The sequence below is a fragment of the Ixodes scapularis genome, unplaced genomic scaffold (genome assembly GCF_016920785.2).
Source record: "Ixodes scapularis isolate PalLabHiFi unplaced genomic scaffold, ASM1692078v2 ptg001463l_1___fragment_2___debris__unscaffolded, whole genome shotgun sequence".
Classification (NCBI taxonomy): domain Eukaryota; kingdom Metazoa; phylum Arthropoda; class Arachnida; order Ixodida; family Ixodidae; genus Ixodes; species Ixodes scapularis.
This window is the reverse complement of record NW_024610153.1, coordinates 10347-25188: the sequence shown is the minus strand read 5'-3', so window position 1 is coordinate 25188 and position 14842 is coordinate 10347. Positions and strand designations below refer to the sequence as shown.

The following is a 14842-nucleotide window of genomic DNA, read 5'->3' as shown; positions in this document are numbered from 1 at the left end:
TCGTTGGGGATCGCCCAGAGGAGAGTGCGAGCTCTACGAAAGCGGCTCCCGACGCGGTTCAAAAGCGTCACATTGATTCTCATTGAGTTGCTTTCTAAACGCGGAGCACTGCTACAGTTTCAAATAATACTGCAGTGTTCCTCTAGGTGCGCGTGGTCTCATATAGGCTCTTCGAAATCAAAGTCATCTCTCTTCTCAGTCACACTCAGAAGGCTGCGATTTTGAGAAGCGACCCTCGTAATCAGGAAACATTAGGAAAAGCTTAATAACTGGGCTATCGATCTTTCCTTGCAAATGCTTTAATTTTATGTAGAGCATACTGCGGGCCTTTAATGCGCCGAGAAACTGAGGGAAAGGAGAACACGAGATGGCGCGTGGAAGTCAGAACGCCGAGTTATGGTTGGAACCAAATCGTTCCAACCAGAGCTCGGCGCTCTGTCGTCCCCGCACGCTCTCGCCTCCTCCTTCCCCACAGTATCTCGGCATAGAGGCCCCTGCAGGTGTGGGGAACAAAACATCAAACAAGAGCTAACAGGAATGCGTAAGAACAATAGCACATTTCATCCGCTATTTCGAACTCGAATAAACAGGCGCATTCAAAATAAGCACAACGAAAAACAACGTAAAACATTGTACGGCGAGCGGTAGATTAAGGCGCATGCCGGAATGCAGAACCCACACCACTCATATCAGTGCACGTCTGACCGCATTGAATTGCGAAGCGACCTACCTCTGGGAACCAGCTTGAAGAGGCACGGCTTCTTTTGGATGCCCACTTGGTTCTTGGCCCAGCACTGGAACGTGGAGTGCAGTTCCTCGGGCAGAGGCACGAAGGTGAGGACGCTCCTGGAGGCGTACGTGCGTGCCATATCCTCGAAGTTTCTGGCGAAGGCGGTCTCCTTCTGGGCCGCCTCTCCGTCCGCCTTGTGGCTCTCCTTCATGGACCAGCGGAAGGACAGGTTGGTGCTCGGGTCAGCCTCCACGTCGCACGATAGGGACACCTCTTCAAACGGCACAGTGTACACGACCTTGTAGCGGTGTTGCTGCGAGTTGACGCACCGAGGGGAATCTGCGACAAGGGAGGATCCGGTCATCACGCTGCTTTTGTCATATAATGCCACGCGTGTCGCCGAGCGAGCGCGAGCGTGGCCGAATCGTTACCGCGCTAAACTGTTGCGCGGAAGGTCTAGGTTCGCTCCCAGTCAGCGGAATGTTCTTTTATTTATTCTTTCAACTTGGCGTTCTCTTAAGTTCGAGAACATTGTCGTGTGATCGAGTTCCGAAAGTTGTACGCCCCGAAAGTTCTACGTCGAATGCTAAAGGGATTCACGCGGGTACATTATAAGAGACTCCGCATGGCCGAGCGGAGACAGTCTCGCTTCAGCGTTCGTTCCTGCTGTTTCGCCGACATCGACGCCTGAGACGCTAGCCTTTATTTATTTTGTTTTGGGCACAAGTTTGCCCCATTAAAAATCGAGTTTGCTTCAGTTTCCGTCGCCTCATCAATTGTCATTCGTGACAATATCGCGGTGAGAGGCACAATGCGGGTAGAGGCTAAGAGAGAGAAGGAGGTGAGACGACGCGAGGAGGTCAAAACACCGTGCTCTGGATGTAATCATTATTGGGCAGACGCAAAGCCTTTGCCTTTACTCGCTATTCGAACCCGTTCGAACGCCGGCGCCCGGCGCTCGGCGCTCGGCTCACGGCGTTTCTTCTCTAACAGTGATTGGAGACGAAGGCAGCCAGCTTTCTGTCTACCCACGAATCATTCCAACCAAAGTTCGGAGATCTCACGTCCTCGCGCGCACTCATCTCCTCTTTTATTCTGTTTTTATTACCTGTATAAGGGCTATTCACTGGTGGCCATAGCTGAGCTTATGGTCGCTGAACACGTGCTGATGGCAGGCTTCCACGGTGTTTTTGCAACGCGCATTCTACACCACAGTTGTAATTGTGTTATGTGTATGTTTAGACAGCCGCAAGTTAGTCAGCTTCAGTGGGCGTTTGGTGTATCAGTTGCAGATGAGGAATGTAGCCAGCGATCAGCGCACTCAAATATGGCACCCAGTGAAGACCCTGTTTGGCGACGATGGGTTTCTGTGGCTCCCTCTTACCGCTCATTCACACTGGAGGCGGATCCGCGTTCGCAAAGCGGTTGCGAACGCGGTTGTATAAAGATCCAATACAATTGCACGCGCACTTGATGTCATCGTGTGCGCGTGCAATTGCCCTGGACCTTCATATAACCGCGTTCGCAACCGCTTTGCGAACGCGGATCCGCTTCCAGTGTGAATGAGCGGTTATGGTTCCTATTTGTGAGGTCACTACAAAGATTATTGATTGCGAGTGACAATTTCGGTGGTGGCGTAAAAAGCATGGGGCAAGCTTGAAGTCAGAGTGACTTTGAACGAGCACCGTCAAAGTTGACAGTCGGACATTGTTCCTATTTCCATTAATTAATTAGAATCCATCATACTCAAGACGGCATAGCGAGAGTTTGGCTATTCGTGGAAGGCAGATTCACAAGTAAAGAGTGCACTGATGTCTATTGTAGTCAACGAGCTTGAGTAGACTTAAAGTGGTAAACCAGCGGCTAAAAATGTCCCCCCCCCCCCCAGTTGCCGCCATCTTGCCTGTTTGAAACATTAGTGATCACGTAACGTTAAGATGGCTGCGCCAAGAGGTGGGTCAGACCAGATTGGCCAGATCACGGTTAGCAGACGAGAACTCTGGGGCTGCGTTCCAATCTTACTCGAATAGACCCGAGTTATTCCGGTGGATCAAGACACTTGACAAGACAGATAAAGCAATGCTGGACGCGGGTAGGTTTTCGAACGCAACGGCCAGGTACGAGACCTTCACCCAGGACTCAGATAGAAGCCACGTTCGATTTACTTACACCTCCTGCACCGGGGCAGAAAAGTGTAGGGCGGTGTACTTCCGGTCGTATCTCAATATACATACCGGAAGTAGACTGCCCTACACTGTTCTGCATTGGTGCAGGAGGTGCAAGTAAATCGAACACAGTTTCTGTTTCACTCCTGGGTGAAGGTCTCGTGCCCGTTGCGTTCGAAAGCCTACCCGCGTCCAGCATTGCTTTATCTGTCTTGTCACGTGACTTGATCGGCCGGATTAACTCGGATCCATTCGAGTAAGATTGGAACGCAGCCCCAGAGTGCCCATCTGCTGACCGTGATCTGGCCCACCTCTGGGCGCAGCCATCTTAACGTCACGTGATCATGTGGCAAACAGGCAAGATGGCGACAACCGAGGGGGGGGGGGGGGGGGGGAGGGGGCCTTTTCCGCTGAAGGCAGTGTGTTCCGGTTTGCCGCTCTAAGGTAAGACTAAAGCTCGTTGATTGTAATGGGCTGGATCGCGGATCGAGGCTTGTCTTGCTGGTGTCGAGCGGCACCACCGGCAGCCATCGCTTGAGAAACCACTTAATGCATGAGACTCTATGGAAAAAAAACGTCAAAAACTGCAGTTTTCCCCGTTCTTAAGTTGTTGTCGGCACGGAAACGTTTAGGCTGCTCTTCGGAACGCGCGTCAAACAGCTTGTGCACAAACATTGAAACTGAAAGCCCTCACAGTTCTTATAAATAAATGTTTTGTGGTCAAGAGTGACTCCGCTGGGGTAAAAATGTAGTGCTGCTCAATGAGACAACAGTTACCTAGAGTTACCGTGTAGTCGGTGCGCTTTCGATGGGTTGGGTTTAGCAGACGACAAGCTTGAAGGCTTTGCTGCGCGGAATTCGCTCATTTCCAGAAAGCCGCTGTCAAGAGGGAACTTCTTCGATATTCATCAACTTCTATGCTTCCCCGAGGACGGTATTATTGTCACGAAGTTTCTTTCTTTGTTGGTGCTCAAGAAAGTTAGATCTTTTTTTTTTTTTTTTTTTTAAATCGATGTTTGAACGCTTGAGAAATACCGATTTGATCTTCACGTGGATTATATAACGACATTATACAATACTCGCCGTCGAGCACCACGTAGAAGCTTCAGTATTCCTACTTTTGCGCGTTTCTCCCATAAACTTGCGTGTATTGCCCAGTGTCAAGCAATGACGGCCAGTGGTGCCCCTCACAGGCTACCGATCCGTGATCTAGCCTACTACAATAATTATCAGTGGAAGAGTGCGCGTACACACATTTGATGGGCGCTCAAGATAAGCAAGCGCACGTAGACCCTTCACTTGTTCTGAGACAGCTGTCCGAGTGTGGTAACTGTGGCTGAGTGCCCTTGTATGAATGGAATTAAAGCGCTTCGGTGACCGGCACTTTAGCAGGTGCACGCGTGGTTTTAACGCGATGATGTTCGCATTTACATAATACAAAGGCGTTTGGCTTAATACATGTCTCGTGCGCATGCTTGGGTCAGTAGAACAAGTTAAACTATCAAAATTGACAATTGGGCGACTTGGTAAGAGTTTGTCATAACTTACAGCGCGTCTGGAACAAGCACAGACAGAGAAGAAAACACGAAAACACGAAACAAGCACTGCGCAACCAGCGCTTGTCTTGTGTTTCTCCTCTGCTTGTCCTTGTACCGGTCGCGCTGTAAGTTACGATGAAGTTAAAATATCCACACTTTGTGTAGCAAAACAAGTCCACCAGGCGGCGACTCTCAAACTTCTTCACTCTTTGAGCTTCCCTCATGAGGACTGGCGTCAAGGCTCGAAATAGACCCACTACGAAATTCTGCACTACCTTGAAGCTGCTGGGCCACATATCTAAAGCCGCCATACTTCGGGTGTGCACTTCAAACACCTGTACTCGTATTGACACGAGTGCTGCGTCAGCGTTAGGGGTCGACTTGGGCTCACATATATGCTTCCGGCTGGAATAAATGATCAAAATATGTCAGCCACGAATGTTCCTTGGTGGAGCATTGTGAAGGGTCAAGTGTGCGCCGGTTTCTGTAGAATCCGGCGATTGTGTTGAAAAATTAAATGCCTCCTCCTTCCAGATGTACTGCATAAAACACTGACTTTTTTCATATAAACAATTGCTTGCGGAGCTCTGCAAATATGAAAACAGCGCAAAATAATTAACAAACGAGGAGTAAAAGAAGTGCACGGACACAGCGCTGACTGTCAACTGAAAGTTAAATTTTCAGGCGAACCAGAAAATAAACCCCGGAAGAAGTGAAGAACCAAATAAGACATAAAAAGACAGCCCTATAGACAAGACTTCTGCTTAGGGTGACCACCCGTCCAGCGACTCGCGCGACGGTCCCGCAATCAGGGCTCTTGTCCCGCGTCTTGCAAGAAATACCAAAATCTTTAAAATGTCCCGCATTTCATTTTGTCGTAATATTCACTACGCAAATTATGGCGCTTCCGAACAATGGGCCACGGGGAAGCGCGGAGGTCGCTGATAAACTTGTGAATCTCGATGGTATGCCATTTTCTATCCAAGCACTGCGAGAAGCGAACGTCGTCCTTTGTTGCGTATGGCCCGCGGCAGGGTTAAACGCCGTCATGAGTGCGCCCCCCCCCCCCCCCCCCCTGAACCATTTTCTGCAATGTCTGCACCTGGCCGTTTGTTTTCGTCGAGCGCCTCTCGCGGGTTAAGGTCATCTGACTCAGCGAGCCTGGCGTCATCGTCGCTTCGGAAGCACGCCGGCCCAGCGAACGAACCAGACGGGCGCCGTAATATAACATCCGAGCGACGTAAACAACGGCTAAGGTTTCACGACCGAACCACCAGGGCACGATCCGGGGCGATGAGATCATCCGGACGCCTTCATTCAACGTGAAGACACGAAGGGCCGAAAGTCAGCACGTCACGTCTCGGCCCCGGACGGTGTTTTGACCAGCTGCGTGAATTCCAACGAGCCGGTGTTTTGGTGAGACTCTCGGCGCCGTCTAGACCGACAGTGAAGTGTTTACGGCGGCTGAGTGTGCGTAACAATGGAATGTGGGGCGGGATTTGAACGGGACACCTGTCTATGATTGGCCAACCATCCGCCGACGTGGGGGTCCCTACCTAGGGACCTAGGGAGAACCAAGTGTTTAAAACCAGCGAACTTCGACCAGCAAACCCCCTCTCTGTTCTTGAACCAACTGTACATCATGTAAATAAACAGTGCACTTTTCGATAGAGATCGCGGCTCATCGTTGTTCCCGCTGAGCTCTAGCCCGGTGCCTGGCTCGAGTCGCCCCTCCACCACCACGGACACCGCTCGGTCCCAACAACTGGATGGCAGCGGTGGAGATCGGCTCACGGTCGTTGGACACCACGGTCTGGTGAGTGTTCAGGTTTGCTCGGGGGTTTGCCAAGTTCTATTTTCTCGATAGAGATTAGCCAGGGGGAACTTGAGGACCTTTGATTTTGGTACTGGTGAAAGGGAAACGTTTGTCGTAGTACCTGACAGTATAACTAATTCCGAGCGTGGGTGCCACTCATTGCAGAGATGGACTGGACAAAGCTAAAGAGGCTAGAGCTAGTGCAACTGGCTGATGAGTTCGGGCTAGAGATTCCTAGAGCCGCTAAACGACAGCAACTCATTGATGGAATTCTCGCCTTAGAGTTGGATCAAGAAGACGTAGTAGACTGTTGGATGCAGGTTGAAAAGAAAACGAGCGACCGAAAGCGGGAGCTTGACCTAAAACAGCAGGAACTTGTTCTAGAAGAAAAGAGGCTCGAGCTCGAACACCGGAAACTCGAAAATGGACTGCCGAGAAATGAGGGAGCCGGACACTCAGAGAAGTTCAAAATGAGTAAACTGATGCAGCCTTTTAAGGTGACTGAGGACATCGGTCTTTTTCTCGTAAACTTCGAACGTACCTGCGAAAAGATGAACTTCGCACAGGATTCTTGGCCTCAGAGGTTGCTTACCCTCCTTCCCTGTGAAGCTGCGGACGTGGTGGCCCGTTTGAGTAGGGAGGACGCAGATGACTATGCAAAAGTCAAAGCTGGCTTGCTCCGCAAGTATCGTCTTTCTACCGAGGCATTCCGACAGCGCTTTCGAAGCATGCGTAAGAAAGCAGGGCAAGGTTATCCCGAGTTTGCGTACGATTTGCGGGCTAACCTGACGGAGTGGCTGAAAAGCGCCGACGTGTACGGGAACCATGACCGGGTCATAGAATGCGTGGCTCTAGAGCAGTTTTATCGTTGCCTTCCGGACACGGTCAGATTCTGGCTTCAGGATAAATCCGACGTAGACTCTGTAGAAAGGGCGGGAGAGCTCGCGGAGGAATACGCAACCCGCAGGAAAGCGGAAGAGACCCAAGGTGAATCAAAAAAGTCACCGGGTGCGTATAAGTGGTCGAAGGGCAAAAATGGCCGAGATACCCGGGAACCAAATGGGCAGACAGAAAAGACAACTCCGAAAGAGGGGAGTAGTGGTGAGTCCGAACACAGTGACAGAGGGAAGCGGGAAAAGAACAATGCATTTGAAACCCGCAAGCAACCCATTTGTTACAACTGTCAGCAGAGGGGACACATCGCCGCGTCTTGTCACAAGCCTAAAGTAGTGCTTCACTACACGGATGAGTACGACAACCTGGAACTCCTCGAGCCATACATGCATGACCTAGAGGTTAATGGGAAGCCATGTCGTGTCCTTCGCGACAGCGCAGCTACTGTAGACGTTGTCCACCCTTCATGGGTTAGACCGGAAGATTACTCCGGGGAATGCGCTTGGATAAAGCAGGCCGTGGAGGAACAGAGCGTTTGTCTTCCCATGGCGCGAGTGACCATAAGAGGTCCCTTTGGAAAGCTAGAGACAGAGGCAGCCGTCTCGAAAAATCTGCCACAGAGCTGTCCTTACTTATTTTCGAATAAGTCGGACCAGATGCTGCGAGAAAAGGGCCTCGCGTTCAGTGAAAGAACGGTACACGCCCTGACGAGGGCTAAGGCGCGCCAGATAACGGCCGAAGCAGCGTGTCGGAGAGGAGAGACTAATTCGGGGGAACCGGAACTAGCAGAGAATGAGCATCCTCTTTTCGACACCGCAAACGATGCGGTTTGTGAAACCGACTTTGAACCTGGGGTGAGTGAGGCAGAGGGTGATCGAGCTCTCATAAGTGAGCAGGAAGGATCGGAGCTGGAGGGGCCCGGAGGTCTCGTACTTCCACCAATTTCATCCAGCTTTGAAACATTGCTGGGAGTGGAAAGATCGCTCCTGATCACCGAGCAGCAGACAGATCTAAGTCTACAACAACTTCGGAATACAGTTCGGGAAGGCGTCAGTAGAAAGAACATTTCCTACTATGAAAGGGCGGGTGTGTTGTACCGCACTTATAGAGACCGAAAGGGTAGACTGTTGGATCAGCTGGTTGTACCCCAAAGGTACCGGTCGGACCTCCTGCGCTTGTCGCATGGCAGCTCGTGGTCAGGCCACCTTGGGGTCAAAAAGACTAAAGACCGGTTGCTCCAGGAGTTCTACTGGCCGGGGTGTTTTCGCGACGCCGAAGCGTTCGTAAAGTCGTGCGATGCATGCCAGAGGGTCGGAAAACCCAACGAGAAGCGGAAGGCGCCCTTGACGCTCGTGCCTCTAATAGCGGAACCCTTTCGCCGTCTAGTTATAGACATTGTGGGCCCCCTTCCCGTGACCAAATCGGGGTACAAGTACATTCTGACGATCCTCTGTCCTGCCACAAAGTTCCCCGAGGCATGCCCACTCAAAGAGCTTAGCTCGGCCGCTGTCGTAGATGCGCTTCTGTCTGTTTTTGCACGAGTCGGCTTTCCAGCGGAGGTGCAAAGCGACCAAGGCAGCGTTTTCGTGAGCGCTCTCACGACCACATTTCTGGAAAAATGTGGGATTCGTATCGTGCACAGTTCAGTGTACCACCCTCAGTCGAACTCAGTGGAGAAGTGGCACTCAGTGCTTAAACGGGTCTTACGCGCTCTCTGCTTTGAACAAAAAAGGGACTGGGAGGCATGCTTACCCGCGACAATGTTTGCATTGCGCACGGTGCCGCACGAGGCTACCGGGTTTAGCCCGGCGGAACTAGTGTACGGACGTTCACTGCGTTCTCCGCTGCGTATGCTTCGGGAATCTTGGGAGAATCAGGGAGAGGACCCCACCGTGGTGGAGTATGTACTGAAACTCTTGGAGCGCCTTCAAAATACCCAGGAGATAGTCACGGCCAACATGCAAGAGGCGCAGCTTCGGGCGAAGCGTTATTACGACAAGGGAGCCAGATCCCGTAAGTTCGAAGTAGGAGACAGCGTAATGTTACTTCGGCCTTCTGTGAAAAATAAATTGGAAGTACAGTGGGAGGGTCCGTCTAAAGTGGTGCAAAAACTTTCTGCGACCAACTATGCGGTAGAAACAGGAGAGCGACGAAAAAAAGTTCGAATATACCATTCGAACCTGATGAAACCGTACGTAGGGAGGAAGGAGACTGTTAGCTTAGCTTGGAACATGCCGCAAGAGGTCCCCACTGAGTTTCCCATCTGGGAAGGACAGAAGGGCGTGCTCGGGGTGGACTCAGTGTTGGCCGAAGCGGTAAACACTGAGAGGCTCACAGAGGAGCAAGTCAGTGAACTACGAGACCTAGTAAACGAGTTTGAGGACATATTTTCAGATCGGCCGGGCAGGACAGAACTCGTCTGTCATGATATTCAACTTAGCCAAGAGACCCCCATTAGGTCAAAGCCGTATCGGGTTTCGCCTAGACAGCGCGAAATAATGGCTCGAGAGGTTCAGCGCATGCTGGATCTTGGGGTTATTGAGGCGGGAGAAAGTGACTATACTTCCCCGTTAATCTTGGTTGAAGTACCGGGCAAAGAGCCTAGGCCCTGCGTTGACTACCGAAAGTTGAACGCCGTGACTGTCGACCAAACATACCCCCTCCCTAATATCGAGGAGAGGGTCGAGCAAGTGAGTGCCGCGCGGTTTATTTCCACCTTAGACCTCGTCCGCGGTTACTGGCAAGTGCCGCTCACAGAAAACGCGAGCCGGTGCGCGGCGTTTATTTCGCCGCTCGGGACATTTCGCCCGCTTATGCTTAGTTTCGGGCTGAAAAATGCTCCGTTCTGCTTTTCGAAGCTGATGGACAACGTCCTGAAAGGAATCGAGGGGTTCGCGCTACCGTACCTAGATGATATAGCTGTCTTTTCAGAGACATGGTCCGAGCACCTGATCCACCTGAGGGAAGTGTTTCGGAGGTTGCGGGAGGCTGGACTCACCGTGAGGGCTGAAAAGTGCCAGCTTGGACGGGCCGAGGTGTTATATCTGGGGCACGTGGTGGGTCAGGGGTGTCGCCGTCCATCCGAACTCAAAGTGGAGGCAATCGAGCACTATCCTAGGCCATCAACTAAGACCCAGATCCGTTCGTTTTTAGGCTTGACTGGCTATTATCAACGATACGTTGCTAATTACTCGCAGATAGCCAGTCCACTCACGGACGCCCTTCGTGGAAATGCCCCAAATAAGGTAATTTGGACTGAGGATAAGGAAGAAGCTTTCAGCAAGCTAAAGAAGGCGCTGTCGGACCGCCCTGTTTTGAGGGCTCCAGATTACGCGCAACCGTTCTATGTGCAGTGCGACGCCAGTGACAGGGGAATGGGGGTGGTATTGTGCCAAAAGGACGAGGGTGGGGAAGAACACCCGATCCTCTACGCCAGCCGCAAGCTGACCACACGGGAGGAGGCTTACAGCGCCTCCGAAAAGGAATGTGCTTGCCTAGTCTGGGCTGTACAAAAATTATCTTGTTATCTGTCGGGCGCTAGATTTACATTCGAAACCGACCACTGCCCTCTTACCTGGCTGCAGCAAATGTCACCAAAAAATGGAAGGTTGCTGCGATGGAGTCTGGCACTTCAGGAATATAACTTCCATGTGACCTACAAAAAGGGGAAGTTGCATTCAAATGCCGATTGCTTGAGTCGTTTGTTCTAGCGTAAAGCGTTAGCTTTTTTTCATGATAGTCCATTTTTTTGTGTGTTTATGGGTGAACGAGTGCGTATCTATAGATATTGGAGTTGCTCTCATTTAATGTGGGTTTTGTATGGTCTAGCTCTGCTGGTCGCACCCGCACGCTGGAAAAAGTAGGCCGCTTTTGGTTAGGACATATTTGTTTGCGTGTTTCACTTGGCAGCCCTTCGGGCGGAGTTGGGCACTTGCTGGTGTTTGGGGTCTGACGGTTCGTGACGTCGTGAACCACTAATGCCGTTCTTCCGAGAGTACAAGGGACGGTGGACCCAGGCCTGGACTACGGGCAACGACCCTGGCAGCGGGACAGCTCTCTCGTTGGAGCGGTTGCTGACTGCTCCATCTCAAGACCCTCTTCCGGTCGGCGGAGGAGCTGTTGCGTATGGCCCGCGGCAGGGTTAAACGCCGTCATGAGTGCGCCCCCCCCCCCCCCCCCCCCCCTGAACCATTTTCTGCAATGTCTGCACCTGGCCGTTTGTTTTCGTCGAGCGCCTCTCGCGGGTTAAGGTCATCTGACTCAGCGAGCCTGGCGTCATCGTCGCTTCGGAAGCACGCCGGCCCAGCGAACGAACCAGACGGGCGCCGTAATATAACATCCGAGCGACGTAAACAACGGCTAAGGTTTCACGACCGAACCACCAGGGCACGATCCGGGGCGATGAGATCATCCGGACGCCTTCATTCAACGTGAAGACACGAAGGGCCGAAAGTCAGCACGTCACGTCTCGGCCCCGGACGGTGTTTTGACCAGCTGCGTGAATTCCAACGAGCCGGTGTTTTGGTGAGACTCTCGGCGCCGTCTAGACCGACAGTGAAGTGTTTACGGCGGCTGAGTGTGCGTAACAATGGAATGTGGGGCGGGATTTGAACGGGACACCTGTCTATGATTGGCCAACCATCCGCCGACGTGGGGGTCCCTACCTAGGGACCTAGGGAGAACCAAGTGTTTAAAACCAGCGAACTTCGACCAGCAAACCCCCTCTCTGTTCTTGAACCAACTGTACATCATGTAAATAAACAGTGCACTTTTCGATAGAGATCGCGGCTCATCGTTGTTCCCGCTGAGCTCTAGCCCGGTGCCTGGCTCGAGTCGCCCCTCCACCACCACGGACACCGCTCGGTCCCAACACCTTCCAGGAGACCGACGCGAATGCGCCGTTGTGCCTCTCCCCTTGATGGCAAAATATTGCAAGCGAAAATCGCTGGCCAAAAGCTGAAATATAAACTATTGTAATCATTTGCAAATCTTAATTTATTATGCAAAAAAGTTGTAAAAAGTTTTTTTTTTTTTTTGTGAAGACGGCCATTAAAGACAAAATAATCTTTAACTTCTGACGGCCGAAAAAAAACAACATAACTTTCTCATTTGTGTAGGAGTATGTTAGTGTAAGAGTAAGTATCGACAAGAAACAATAAGCCGGAAAATATTTACTGTTTCTTATTTTCTTTTGATGCATTGGGGTCTGGTGCAGTCATTTTTATGTTTTCAACTTCGACACTTTCATTAAAATATTTTCAATTACAATCGAACAAAAATAGGTCACTTAATTGCCGCACACAATTATCAGGGGTATGATAGGCTTTCAGACAGCATAGGATTTCGGGGTGTGCGTGTTGGTAAATTTCCTTTAATACTTTTTTTCTTGACTGATAAAAATACCGTCCTCATCTTAATTACCCCCCCCCCCCCCCCCCCCCCGGTCAAAGTGGCCCGCATTTCGCCTGCAGAAAGGTAGTCACCCTACTTCTACTACGTCATATATCTTTGACACGTGCTTGCCACTGTTCTTGATAAAAAGGACTTCGTCATCCCCCAAGTTCACCGACGGTACGCTAACATATTCCCCTTCTACTTTTGATGAAATAAAAGAGGCCTCTTCAATCTCTCTGGCGGTCTTATTTTTACGTTATTCTTACATCTCATTATATTTCACGCGGCAGGATCATCAAGTCATTGAAAAAAGGCACGCGACCGCACCTACCGCAATGTACCGTTAAATGTCCAGCGCAGGAGGAACAGAGAACAAGGGAATGCTCCCTCGCCCTCAGGTTCACGCACCTCCCCGTTAGTCCAATGTACAACCAGCCACATATGAAGGGGACCTGGTACAGAATCCTTAGTGCGCATGGGACAAAAGGAGCGCGGTGGTTAACATCACAATAGAAATCTCTGACACTCCCTCAGTTAACAGCCCAGCACAGTCGTGACAGCTTCTGGGGTGCTAAAAACTCCACTGGCACGTTACACTGGTAAGCAACTCGCTTAACCTAATGGGAGAGGGCGTGAGCATAAGGCACCACCATCGGCCTGGTTATATGTTTTTGTCTAACCTTAGGACTGGGTTGACCCCTTCGCACCTTTATCAAGGACTTTGCTACACCCACAATAACGTCGTAGGGTAACCCGCCGATGTCAGCCTGGACACCTGTAACAATAGACTGCCCTCGTACCTGTGGTGGCATGACTTTAACAGAGAAGCCCGCATATACTACGTAGTAATCTGCGGGATATCCTATGACGTTGCTTGTGGGTGTAACAGAGTTCCTGATGCTCGTTACTCGTTAAACGGTGTTCATTACTCGCTAAAACAGTAACGTTCATTGTCTGATTTCTCGCGGCTACGCGTTCATATAGAACATTTAGATACGCACCTTTTCGATGATTGTGTGGTTATAAAAATTCAGTTTTTGAATTCTATTATTTTTTTTTATTTTATGAAGATATGCGCTGCAGTCGGCTTTTAATTTTCAAATATTTTGAGTTACATATCTCTATCGCAAATGGCTGTGGAGAGTAGTTTGGGGAGCCCTGGAGCGGCCAGTTCTCGACCAGTTGGGTTGTTGCGAAAACGCGTCGGAGGTTTGAGTTGCAAACACTTTTTTTTGGCTCTCAAGTCCTTTGCTTCGTGGTTTGAAAAATTGTAGGTGTACTTAAATGCACTGTCATTGTCTCTCTAAAGAACACCGAATGCTCACAATGAATGCCGAACCGCCTTTCTTTCCGCTTCCAACGAAAATAACAAAAATAAATCCACCTCAAATTCGTTAAAACCAGGTCTTTCTGTACATGGCGTGCACGTGACGCCATCGCACCATGCTGGTGATTATTCTCACTTGTTCTTGCTGAGTACAACAAATCAGATCTGCGAAATGTGTGTCGCACAAGGCACGCGCTCAGCAGGAGACCACCACAGTTGCAGCTGGTGTGACATCGAGGCAAGCCATGTGTTGGCGGCTGGTGTTGACGGCAAGAATGGGATTGTTTACGATAGAAAAAGAACCTCAAGGCGAGCGGTTGGGGCATTTAAAACGACGCGTCCGTTAAGGCTTCACTTAACCCGTTGCATACTCACGTTGTATCTTGAGCTGCAGCCTTTTGCTCGTGGTCACTCCTTCGGGGTTCGTTACCGTGCACGAGTAGTTTCCGGAGTCTGTGTACTGCACGTTCCGGAGCACCAGGTACCTCTGGTTGACGATCAGGGGTCCGCGGCTGTTGTTGTTCTGCTGCAAAGGCGAACCGTTGAAGTCCCACACGACGTCCGTGATGCTGGGGTAAGCGGACGCGTTGCAGACGAAGAAGATGTCGTGGCCTTCGTAGATCATGGATTCCTTCAGCCCAGCACCGAACTCGAGTGTCACTTGCGGCTTATCTGCAACACACGCATACAAAAAAACATGCCGAAATTTGCTTTTTTTTTTTCTTTTTTACAGCGACATCTGTTAGTGGCCCGTTTGCCGATTTCACAACTGCGCGAGAGTAAACGCCGTCAGTTTCCTCGCTAAATTTAGCGGAAAAATTGACGTCACGTGACCTATACACCAATTCAGCTTCCTCGCTAAATTTGGCGGGAGGATTGATGTCAAGTGACATGACCATCCCGTGACCCACTCACCAATTCAGCTTCCCCGCGAAATTTAGCGGAAAAATTGACGTCACGTGATCTATGCACCAATTC

General features: G+C 50.7%; 1 protein-coding gene across 1 annotated transcript in view; it reads right to left on the bottom strand.

The window, feature by feature from the left end:
- Positions 1-14536, bottom strand: part of LOC8053575 — a gene marked incomplete at its 5' end in the record, with an annotated part of 32033 nt that extends 17497 nt beyond the window's left edge. Inside the window, 2 exons of the mRNA XM_042288268.1 lie at positions 731-1069; positions 14240-14536. Of these exons, the coding sequence (XP_042144202.1) occupies positions 731-1069; positions 14240-14536 (636 nt within the window). The remainder of the gene's footprint in view (positions 1-730; positions 1070-14239) is intronic.
- Between the last annotated feature and the right edge of the window lie 306 nt (positions 14537-14842).